This window comes from Saimiri boliviensis, chromosome 4 (assembly GCF_048565385.1).
Source record: "Saimiri boliviensis isolate mSaiBol1 chromosome 4, mSaiBol1.pri, whole genome shotgun sequence".
NCBI classification, from domain to species: domain Eukaryota; kingdom Metazoa; phylum Chordata; class Mammalia; order Primates; family Cebidae; genus Saimiri; species Saimiri boliviensis.
This window is the reverse complement of record NC_133452.1, coordinates 111,535,217-111,547,939: the sequence shown is the minus strand read 5'-3', so window position 1 is coordinate 111,547,939 and position 12,723 is coordinate 111,535,217. Positions and strand designations below refer to the sequence as shown.

At 33.6% G+C, this 12,723-nt stretch overlaps 1 protein-coding gene across 9 annotated transcripts in view; it reads left to right on the top strand.

Moving 5' to 3' along the window:
- Window positions 1-12,723, top strand: part of MYO6 (myosin VI) — a 150,957-nt gene that overhangs the window by 85,755 nt on the left and 52,479 nt on the right. For all 9 annotated transcript variants that reach the window (XR_012517310.1, XM_074398043.1, XM_074398042.1 and 6 more), the window contains exons 11-13: window positions 3,065-3,245; window positions 9,650-9,794; window positions 11,620-11,777. Coding sequence is in view for 8 of the 9 variants with exons in the window: in XM_074398043.1 (XP_074254144.1) it covers window positions 3,065-3,245; window positions 9,650-9,794; window positions 11,620-11,777 (484 nt within the window). In the remaining variant the exon portion in view is untranslated. The remainder of the gene's footprint in view (window positions 1-3,064; window positions 3,246-9,649; window positions 9,795-11,619; window positions 11,778-12,723) is intronic.

Below are 12,723 nucleotides of genomic sequence, written 5' to 3'. Positions count from 1 at the left end.
TCTATTTCAAGTCTGAAGTGAGCTTTGATGTAGACAGTAAATAGATTAAGCATTCTTGGGAAGAAAGGCTTATAGGCTGGGTGTGGTGGCTCACGCCTATAATTCCAGCACTTTGGGAGGACAAGGTGGGAGGATCATTTGAGGCCAGGAGTTTGAGACCAGCCTGGGCAATGTAGTGAAACCCTGTCTTTACAAAAAATAAAAAAAAATTGCTCGGTTAGGTGGTGTATGCCTATGTAGTTCTAGCTACTTGGAAGGCTAAAGTGGGAAGATCACTTGAACCCTGGAGGTGAAGGCTACAGTGAACAATGATCATGCTGTTGTACTCCAGCCTGGGCTACAGAGTTTAAAAAACAAAAACAAAAACAAAAACAAAAAACTAGCTGGGCGCAATGGCTCACACCTATAATCCCAGCATGTTGGGAGGCTGAGGCGGGTGCATCATTTGAGGTTAGGAGTTTGAGACCAGCTTGGCCAACATGGTGAGACCCTGTCTCTACTAAAAAAAAAAAAAAAAAAAAAAAAAAAAAATTAGCCAAATGTGGTGGTGCGTGCCTGTAATCCTAGCTACTTGGGAGGCTGAGGCAGGAGAATCGCTTGAACCCAGAAGATGGAGGCTGCAGTAAGTGGAGATTGCGCCACTGTACTCCAGCCTGGGTGACAGAGCAAGACTGCAACTCAAAGGAAAAAAAAAAAAAAGCTTATATATTATTATAGTTCTGTTTAAAACATGATATTTATGTAATATATTATGAATAATTTTATATATTGGTTTCAATGAATTATCTTTCTAAGAGTAATTAGATATAATTATACCATTATTTTTAAAACATTAAGTTCTAAATTAAAAATTTACAACCCTTTATAAATTTTAATATGCAGTGTTTAATAAGTGATACTAAGTTGCATGTATTCCAGGGGCTTAAATTATGAAATACTATGTAAGGATTAATGATAGCTACTGGTTAATATTACCATTATTAATTTCATTAAAAATTTAGGTTGATTAATCAAACAAGTTTTTATAATAGTTTTTAGTGCTTCTATATTTGTACGCCCAATATTTTTGACTCCTCTTAAAATGGATCAGATGATTTATATCTTTAGTATATTTATATAAAAGAACAGAAAGCAAATAAAATGTTTCATTATTTCAAATTCTGAGCAGACAAGCCTACAGTAAATTTTTGTTTAATTTGATATTTTATTTATCATTATAGATACAGAATCTGAACTATAAACTATAAAATTTGTTAAAGTCATAGTTGGTACTTTAAAAAGGAACATTAATATTTATTACATTGTCTTTGTCTTGATAAGACTGTTTTTCTGAGATATCAAAATATAGAAGTTGCATTATTTTCACTAAGATAATGGAGACGTTTCTTAGTGGACATTGCAGGAGTTCTGAAGAGGGGGAAAAAAAGATAAAAATTTGATCATTTGTCATGGAAAAAATGGAGTAGAGAGGAAAGAAAACCAGAGTTTACGCTCCAAAGAGTAGTGTGTACTCTCGAAAGAAGAAAATTGCCCTCTTATTCTAGAGTCATTATACTCTGTTAGAAATCTTATTTACATTGATTGAGTGTGTGTGTATGCATATAGGTAAATAATGGATTAATATGTTTAAATTACTTTTTATGTCTTCTTTATCAGGAGGATGAGGTGATCATTTTGACTAATTAAACCCTTTGCCCAATTCCATCTGAATGTCTTTAGGTTGTGTGTAATTTTTAGAAAAATGCAGTATTTTTAGTCTGCCATACAGCAAATATGTTCTTTAACTTTTGATTAGAAATAGTTTTTAAATGAAGCAATCCTTTGATTGCAAGACTAAAAATTCTGCATGATGTGTGTTTTCTGCTGAACAGTTTCGGCTGCATGTGATTGTTTCCTTGGCTTCTTTTAAGAACAAAATTGAATTTTATTGTCTTAGACATTTTCCAGAATTGTTACACATTCATAATTGAACATTTTAAATAATTTTGTGGAAAGACAATTACAGCTTGAGCTGGGAATCATTTGCTTATTGGGGGGAAAAGATATCCATCTCCTGGAGGCATCTTTAATGACCAGTTAATCATGATCCTGTTACTTAATGTTTAACATATATTCTCAAGTTCTGGAAAATTTCTAGTACAATCTTTTTGTGTCCAGTAACTTTTATGTTTCTCCTTATAGTTTCTGCAGACCTGACTTTCTTCTTTATTTCTTCTGAGTTAGTATAGAATCTAACAAATGAGTACATTACATGCAGGTTCCTTTAGGAGAGAAAACAAATTTTCTCTTCATTTTTTCTAAAATATTTTAAATCATTGCCTAAATTGTTAGAGTAAGCCTAATGCTTACTAATATCCTTTACCTTATATGTATGCAAATAAAAAGGTTTAAAAAAGAATTCTCAGACATGAACATTCTATCAGCCTGTCCACTACTTACTACTACTTAATATTGGTGCAGTTGGTGGCATTTAACCTAAAGGAATGTCATACTAATTGTCACATTTAAATTTTTTATTGCACTTTTTAACCTACTTTTTCTTCCTTACTTAATTGACAAGAATAATATATATTTATACAGTACATTGAAGTACAATGTAATGTTTGATACATGTATACATTGTGGAATAATTAAATGAATATATTTATCAGGACCTCATTTAAAAAAATCTGTAGACATTGATTCAACTATTGATATTCCCTTTTTTTACTCAATTTATACCTTTTTCTTTTTTTTTTTTAATACCTTTTTCTAATGTCCTAGGATTATAATGCTTTAGAGTGAAAATTGTAATTTAATTGAAAAACATCTAATTTTATTCTTTTAATTGAAATTTTTACTGATAAGTGTAGAGTCACGTGTAGTAAATAGTGAAATAGAATAGAGAGATCCTGTGTACATTTTTCCTGGCCATTTTGTTTTTGAATGTTAGAATAGTAAAGATTTTCCCATTGACAAATTTTATTTTTGCATGTTATATAGTACATTAATTGACCTGGTGTAGTAGTTTTAGTTGACTTAAATAATGTAATGATCAGTTAATTGGTGTCTTCTTGTTTTGTAGTATGTTAAAGCAGGTTCTTTGAAAGATCCTCTGTTAGATGACCATGGTGATTTTATTAGAATGTGCACAGCTATGAAAAAAATTGGTTTGGATGATGAAGAAAAGCTTGATCTCTTCCGGGTAGTAGCTGGTGTCCTGCACCTTGGAAATATTGATTTTGAGGAAGCTGGCAGCACTTCAGGTTTGCTTTTTATATTTTTAAGAGGAAAAAAAAACTAAATAGAATTTCTGTTATTTGTTTGTCCTATCAAAATTGACTGTTTATGTGCAGCTTGCTTAAAAACTTTAAGAAATATCTAAAATACACTGGGTTAAATGTTGAATCTGCCAAACGAAGAATGTTTCATTATCAGTCATTCAGAGCTCTGTTTTGAACAAATCAGTGATACTGTTTAGTAATAAACCTCTAATTTTTGAAGGTTAAATAACTATTTCATCCTAATAAATTTAGGGTAATTTTTAGTTAATTTTTCCAGTTGATATTACACTTTTCCAATAGATGAGGAGGTTAATTCTGTATAATCTATTAAGCCATTTTTGAAAATTTTCAGGATCATTGGATGAATTAATTAGGATAATTTAATATATAACAGCCCATGTACTTTATTAATAAGAATGAAAATAAATTAAAATTTTAATCGTATGCAGATTGAAAACAGTATTTAAATGCATGGCAAAAGCAACTCTTCAACTCCGGTGTTTCAGTCTGTACATAAATAGTAGAACTTTGCATAATTCTAAATTTGATCCACAAATACAGGGAATGTCAGACTGAACCATGGCCCAAATTTAGCCCACTGCCTGTTTTTGTAGGTAAAATTTGATTGGAACATTGCCACACTCCGTCATTTATGTATGCTCTATACCAGCTTTTGTGCTAGTGTCAGAGTTGGATAGTTGCAACAAAGACTGTATGTCTAGCAAAGCCTAAAATACTTACTGTCTGGCACTTTAGAGAAAAAGATTGTGAATCCCTATATTAAGACTAATTGTAGGATCTTATACCAAGGATGAGTTAGGGAAAACCTGCAGCACCATTTAATGTAATAGTCAATAATGGGCTTTGGTGTTAGATCCCAGAATCTCTCTGAGCCCTGTTGTCTTCAGTTGCAAAATGAAATAATCCTCTTGAAAAAGAGAAGGACTTTTAAAGTACAATCAGTACCTAGCAATAGTGTGTATATGGGGAAGGAGTATAAGACAGGAAAAAAGAACATTAAAAAAAGTGTTATGTGCAAGACCCTTCTTTTTCTCTATTTCATCATGAACATCATGATTTTAATCTGTATATCATAAATATAATGAGGTAGGGGATATGATCTCCATTTTACAGAAGTGGAACCGGTGTCAAAGTGATGCATGTGGTTATTGATGAAGTTGTAGATGTGAGAGCTGGTTCTACTCAGGTCTGACTAACTCAGAGGCTTGTGGTAATTGTCCCTCCTTTCTCCCAGGCTACTGAAATTTGTCATCTGTGAATGAGCAGACTAAAACAGACATCTTAATGATTTTCAGATTTAATGTTCTGCAATGCTGTGAAGTCAATAAGTGAGATGCAACGTAACACAGTGGATGGGAGCACGTGCTCCTGATCCAGATGCTTCACCACGTACTATCTGTGTGACCTTAGGCAGGGAACTTAGCCTTTTCATGTCTGTTTCCTCACTGAAAATAATAATAGTCCCTACCTCATGTTATAAAGAGAAATACATTAGTTAAATATTGGTAAAATGATTTGAATACTTGTGTCTGGCACATAGTAATCACTGTAAGTGTTTTAAATGAGGAAGTACGATTAAAATATAGATTGCTCCCAATTTAAAATGAAAAAAATTCAAGCAAAATTAGATATGTTCTTAATATGCATTAAAATTTTTTATTTTTTTTTTAAGGATTGGAAAATTTGTTTTGAAAATATAATGAATGTTAGCATACATTACATTTTCTCTGTAGCATTGTTATACCAAGGGAGAATGTTTGGGAGATTCTAACACACAAAAAAATCTTTACGATAATTAATGCACACTTTAGAAATGTTGTGAGAAGTGAAGAATGGCATCTTCACGGCTCTTTATTACCCTGTGGTAGACGATGCAGATGTATAGAATATTATAAATGCTGCATGATGCAGTTAGTAGAAGAGTATGAAATGCCCAAAAGGTACTGCTATTTGCATTGTCTTATTTTTCTTCTTTAACTTCTTTTTTTTTTTGAGATGGAGTTTCACTCTTGTTACCCAGGCTGGAGTGCAATGGCGCAATCTCGGCTCACCGCAACCTCCGCCTCCTGGGTTCAGGCAATTCTCCTGCCTCAGCCTCCTGAGTAGCTGGGATTATAGGCACATGCCACCATGCCCAGCTAATTTTTTGTATTTTTAGTAGAGACGAGGTTTCACCATGTTGACCAGGTTGGTCTCGATCTCCCGACCTTGTGATCCACCCACGTCGGCCTCCCAAAGTGCTGGGATTACAGGCTTGAGCCACCGCGCCTGGCCTCTTTAACTTCTTTTGTCAAGGGGAAAGTGAACCGAAATCAAGGAAGATTGGAAAGAGGCAGGGAATCAATAGGATTAATAAATGATTAAATTATTTTAAAAGCAAATCTTTTGTTGTATTTATCTCCATCCTTCCTATTACTCTTTGTGTAGATCCAAATGGTTTCTTTCTAATTAGAAGTGATTTCTTTTTTTCCCTAGGGAGCTTGATTTGGCCTGTCTTAGCTATTTGAAAAAAACTTGGCTTTGGCAGGGCGTAGTGGCTCATGCATGTTATCCCAGCATGTTGGGAGGCTGAGGTGGGAGGATTCACACACACACACACACACACACACACACACACACACACACACTCTCTCTCTCTCTCTCTCTCTCTGTCTCTCTCTGTCTCTCTCTCTCTGTCTCTCTCTCTCTCTGCCTCTCTCTCTCTCTTAGCTGGGCATGGGTGGTCCATGCCTGTGATACACACACACACACACACACACACACACACAATTAGCTGGTCATGGGTGGTGTATGCTGGAATGCTGAAGTGGAATGATTGTTTGAGCCTGGGAGTTGAAGCTGCAGTGAGCCATGATTGCACCATTGTATTCCAGCTTGAGCAACAGAGTGAGACCCTGTCTCCGAAAAATTTGATATTTTTATAATTATTCTACTGAAAGATTATTCTCCAATAAGTACTTAGAGGACTCTTAACTGTCATAAAGAAGTTTTTGCATAATGAAAATGCAGAAAACACTTAAAGGGACTGCCTATGTTACTAAAATTCCACATAACAAATAAAATGTTAGTATAACAACAGACTTTTAAATGTTTGAAGAATTTATTTTTTGGAAAAAGTAATATGAAAACTTTACATTAGTTTATAGTATTTTGCCTTTTAAGACTTATTAAAAAGCCTTTTTTTTTTTTTAAATCTTAGCCTTACATACTTTTTGGAGGTATGTAAGAAACTTTGTAATATAGCAAAAAAGAAGAAATATTTAAATGAATTATTTGATGTTCAGCTTTTTGACAGTTACATAATTTTAGGCAATGTGTATATGTATAGAATCTACATGTGAGTAATAAGCACATTTTCATAGTATGGGACATTCAGTATATTCTCAAAGTATCTCTTTTCTTTTTTATTGAGATCTAATTAATACACCATATAGTTCGTGCATTGGAAGTGTACGTTTCAGTTGTTTTTAGTGTTTTCAGAGTTGGGCAACCATCACCATAGTTTTAGAACATTTTCATCACCCCACAAAGAAACTGCATACCCATTAGCAGTCACTCCTCATTGCCCATTTCTCTCAACCTTAGGTAACCACTAATCTACTTCCTGTCTCTATAAATTTACCTATACTGGGCATTTCATATAAGTGGAATCATACAATTTGTGTTTTTTTGCAACTGCCTTCTTTCACTTAGCAAAATGTTTTCAAGGTTAATCCATGTTGTAGTATTTAGCAGTACTTTTATTTTTACTGACAAATAATATTTCATTGTATGGATATATTACTTTTTTTTTTTTTACCCGTTCATCAGTTTCTGGACGTTTGGGTTGTTTCCATGTTTTGACTATTATGCTGCTGAGAACATTTGTGTACAAATTTGTGTTTGGATGTGTTCTCATTTTTCTTGAGTAAATGCCTGGGAGTGGAATTGCTGAATCACATGGTAAACTCTGTTTGACCTTTTGAGAACTGTCAGACTTGTTCAAAGTAGCTATTCCACTTCACAGTAGATACTTCCATCAACAGTGTATGAGGGTTTCAGTTTCTCCATATCCTCACCAGTATTATCTGTATGCTTATAGCAATCATAGTGGGTGTGAAGTGTTATCTCTTTGTGGTTTTTATTTGCATTTTCTTGATGGGTCAAGATGTTGAGCATCTTTCTGTGTGCCCACTGACCATTCGTATATCTTTTTTGGAGAAGTGGCTGTTGAGATTCTTTGCCCATTTGTTAGTTGGGTTGTCTTCTTATTACCAAGTTGTAAGAGTTTTAAAATTTATGTTCTAGGTACAAGTTGTTTGTCAGACATATAATTTTCAAATATTTTCTCCCATTCTGTGTGTTATCTTTTTACTTACTTGTTGTTGTTCCTCGAAACTCAAGCTCTTATTTCAATGAAGCCTAATTTATCTGTTTTTTATTTTATTGCTTGTGATTTTATTATATCAAAGAAATGAACATTTATGCTATGATCATAAAGATTTATGCTTATGTTTTCTTCTAAGAGTTTAATAGCGTTAGCTCTTACATTTAAGTTTTTGATTCCATTTTGAGTTAATCTTTATGTAAGGTGTGAGGAAGGGGTCCAGCTTCATTCTTTTGCATGTGGACATTCAGTTGTTCCAGTACTTTTATTGAAGAAGCTGTTCTTTTCTCAATGAATTGTCCCAACAACATCTTATTATAAAATGGTCTCATTTTTCACATTTTTTTCTCATATATATTCTGAGATTGGTCTGTTAAGTAGTTAGTGAATTTGTCATAAAATTCCCATGATTTTCACATATTCTTTGTGGTTTTTAAGTTAGGTAGCCTTAGAATATATCATTTATTAATATTAATCTTTGAAAATATTTGTAAAATGTTATTTTTAAATATTATAATGCAAGTAAATAGATAGAAAAAATAGTTAATCTTTATCTAGTACTTTCTCTGTACCAGGCACTATTCCATGCACTTCACATATGTAACCTTATTATCTTCATAACCATAAGAGGTAGATAAAGTTATTATCTCAGGTTTATGGACAAGGAAACTGAGCACAGAGAGAATAAGTAACTTATTCAAGGTCACATAGTTAGTAATTGCAGAGCCTGATCATCTCTGAGACTAAAGCACTGTCTTTCTTTATAATACTTTTAAAAACAGTGTTTATAAGTTGAAATCTGTAGATATGATGTACTAAGGCAACAATGACCTGCCTGGCGCCATCTGCTGCAATGTATCTTTTACTCGCATGCCCCTACACAAGCACACAGAAAATAAAGTGGCACATGTGCAGGTAAGATGTGCCAACGGCAGATTTCTCAAAATGCCCACATGGGTCAAGACCTAACTACGTTGCCTTTTTTTTTTTTTTTTTTTTTTTTGCTATTCTCTGTTCTGTGGTGTAAAGATAGTACTGAAATTGGCTGGGCATGGTGGCTCATGTTTGTAATCCCAGTACTGTGGGAGGCCAAGGTGGGTGGATCACCTGAGGTCAGGCGTTCAAGACCAGCCTGGTCAGCATGGTGAAACCCTGTCTCTATAACAACAACAACAAAAAAGAAAATGTCAAAAAGGCGTGCAGATACCCCTAAGGGTAATAAGGAAAAAAGGAAGCATTTGTATTGATCTCTAGCACAGAAAGTCAAGCTGTTGGAGAAACTAGACAGTGGTATATATGTATATTACATGTTATATTAATGTGCATATGAAACATAGATGAATTTTGTGTTTAGAATTGGGCTCATTGCTCATTGTGTGTATGCAGATTTTCCAAAATTGGAAAAAATAAAAAATCTGAAACACTTTTGGTCACATTTCTGATAAGGGATACTCAACCTGTGCAAGTAATAGTAATTGTCTCTTCACTCTCTCCCTCCAACCCCAAGCAATATGAGTACATGCTTATTACGTATATGCATAAACACACCCATAGACAGACAGGTGCATCCAAATTGATCTAGTAAGGTGCCTTACAGTGTTTGCAGTAAAATTACTCCTTGAAATTTCTTGGAGTCATATGAAGTTTAATGACGAGATGCTACATTTCTCTAAAGAGTTAATACATTAAAAAAATATTGTAATGTATCATTAATGTAGTTTGCTTACATGATCATAAAAAATGAAATTGCGGCAGTTTAATATTGATGTGCTTAAAGGATTATACCATTAATTTCCCCAAAAGAGGGTCTTCTTTTGATCTTAGCAGTATGGATGTTTGACAAGGATGGTGTAAAATGAGGTGGATTTAAGAGTTACAAGTAAGTTTTGCCTATTCTATAGTTTTATGTAAGTGAAGTATAATTCTAAGAAATGAGTCTTGAAAATCTGGTTTATATAATACTTAATTAGAAATTTCAATTAAAATATATTTCCATTAGGTGGTTGTAATCTGAAGAATAAATCTGCTCAGTCTTTGGAATGTTGTGCTGAATTGCTGGGTTTGGACCAAGATGATCTTCGAGTAAGTTTGACCACAAGAGTCATGCTAACAACAGCAGGGGGCACCAAAGGAACAGTTATAAAGTAAGTTCCTTAACTAATTGCTCTGCAAAAATTTTGCCTTGCAGTTTGTCAAGGAAAAATCTTTTTCTGAGAACTCTGAAATTTAAAGTTGATCTTTATATACAATTCATTCTTTTTATTATGTTCTAAAACCTGTGCTTGATAAATCAAAATTCTGTGCATCTCAGTGTAGTAATCCACCATATAAATAAATGGGGTTTAACATAGCTCTTAAAGTTGTTCCTTGCTGATATTTGGAATTTATAAGGTAAGAGAGAGGTATACTTTTATACGGCTATGCAAATAGAAGCTGATAATATAAATCAATACGTGGCAGTTTTAGGCAACAGATCATTTTTTAATTTTTCATGCATATAATATGTACTAAAACTTCTATTAAGCAGAACTCACTTTAGCAAAATACTCAGCAAGTGACACTTTCTTTATGTTTAGGATTCTTTATTTGGAAGAAACTAAAAATGACAAGAAATAAGGGCTTAACCAAGATTTTAAAAATCAGTATCCAAGAACTTCTAGATTGTACCTGGATGTTTGTGCACTTTTGTCTCCATGTCCTATATTTTATGTAGTTTTGGTTTTGGTACTGTAGAATAAAACTGACATTCATCCTTGTCATTCTGAGGCACTGCAGGATCGTCATTTGTGGAAGGAAAAAGTCAGGTGAGCTCTAGTGACATACTTCAGAAAAATTTTCAACAAATTGAAACAAGCAGGATTTTTTGAAAAAGCTTTTAGTTTCTCAGAAAATTTGCTACCTCTTATTCTTTGGACAATTTTAGCCAGGTGTGCTTAGCCTGATTCTTTGCTAAGCAAATTCAAAATTGTTCTTACGATAAAGAAAAACATTGGAAGACATTTGTAGAGCAGCACCTTACAGCCTACAGTTGCTTGGTTCTTTAGAGCTGTCTCTGGGGCCCAAGGGAAAGCCTATAAATGTGCAGCTGTTGCTTCCTCCATTTCCCCATTTTCTGTTTTGTTCCAAAGCAGTTTGTTGTTGTTGTTCTTATCATTTCCTTCTTTCAATCAATGCCATTCCAGAATCCATATCAACTCTTTTATGTGCTCTATGTATAGGGTGTCCACATGATATTCACTTTAAGAAAGGGTTTCATTGCAGAAAATGTAAGTGAGAAATCACTGTTTAGAGAGGCTCAATTATCAGGTCAGACTGATCTGAGTGACTTATAAGTCTACCTCCAAATTTGACTTTTTTTTTTTTTTTTTTTTTGGATGCTCTCTCGGTACTCCATGCTTATCTTTAAGTGGCATTTAGCATGGTATTTGGAAATTCTCTTCTGTGCCAGTCTCTCTTCATCAGACTATAGTTTTCTTGAGGTCAGTGGCTGTGTGTCTGTATCTGCCACATTTAATACTTTCATACCATACAGTTAGTTTTATTAAATAGTAGAATTGGACAGTTCAAATTTTAAGATGTAAGCATTTTATCCTAAACAATGTAAAGTTACCAAACTTTAAAGTTACACTGAATTAAACAGTTTCCTTTGCATTTAAGGAAAGTCATAAGGAAGGTTATTCCTTTAATAATTTTTATGTATTCAGCATGTAAATTAGGGTCAAAATGATTTTTTAAGCCTAATTTTTTTAACCTGATAATAGACTTTTGATCTAATTTTAGGTAATTCTATTAGTTCTCTTGTAGCAGTTTTCTACCTAGCCCCATTTATCTGTGCCAATTCTCACATGACTCTTGATAATTATTTATTTTGTTCTTCACAGTGGGTATGTTTAGGTGCACTCTTACTGTGGCATCATTTTCACACATAGTATCATAAAGAATTTTCACTGGTATAGTTTTCTTTTATAGGGTACCTCTGAAAGTGGAGCAAGCAAACAATGCTCGTGATGCCTTGGCAAAGACGGTGTATAGCCATCTTTTTGATCATGTGGTAAACAGAGTAAATCAGTGTTTTCCTTTTGAAACATCATCTTATTTTATTGGAGTTCTAGATATTGCTGGTTTTGGTAAGTAGAGTTTCTTTTGTGAATATATATTTGTTTCATATTTTTCACACGTTAGGATTTATTCTTAAACCTTTTCTCCTTTGTAACGCATTTTGCTTGATGTATGTGTAATTATATGTCCACACTCAGATTTCATAATATGACTTAGATAGGGAGCTGACTCTTTAAAGAGAAAAGACTCTTGGGGATTAGTGTTGATGACACTAATGCTAAAATTAAAACATTGATTGAAACTGCTATAGTGAAGGATATCTCTGTACTCTAAAAGGAATACAACTGCATAAAGGTAAACCCTTGTGTGCTACTAGTAAATACAGTACATTCACTAACTAAATAAGAAAAAGTAAAGTCGCTAAAACCATTGATTAATCTGCTAATTTGTAGAGCTGGGGATAGGTTGACCTAACTTACAGGACAACCGCATTACTATGTGTAGAAATTCATTGCTGTTGTTGTCAGCAGGTAGCTATTTCCAATTAATTTTCCATCAGATGAATAAGGTATCAGGATAAGTAATTGAGAACAACTGTAGAGCAATTCAACCAGAAATGAAATGGGTCACCAGCATGTGAGTTCTGCTTTGCTCTGAATGACAAAAATAAAAATTCTTGAAGTATAAATCTAATAGGTTTTGTATTGGGCGTTATTGATGTGGGCATTTTTCTGGCTGTGAAGGAGTAGTGTCTTCTCTGTGGTTGATTTGCTTTTGCCAAAGGAATGTATAAGTGTTTACATTTGGGGAGGGATGGAGTTTTGCTTTTGATGTAATACATATTTTAAACTTTGTAATTCTCCACCTTTTGTTCAAAGGTAGAGAAATAGCCATCACTGACTTAAGATTTCACAATCCAGACTTTTTTTTCTTTTACTATACCAGTTTTAGCATAGCATACACATACACATACAAAGGATTATAAAATTGTAAAGCCAAGTGTATTTTAGACAT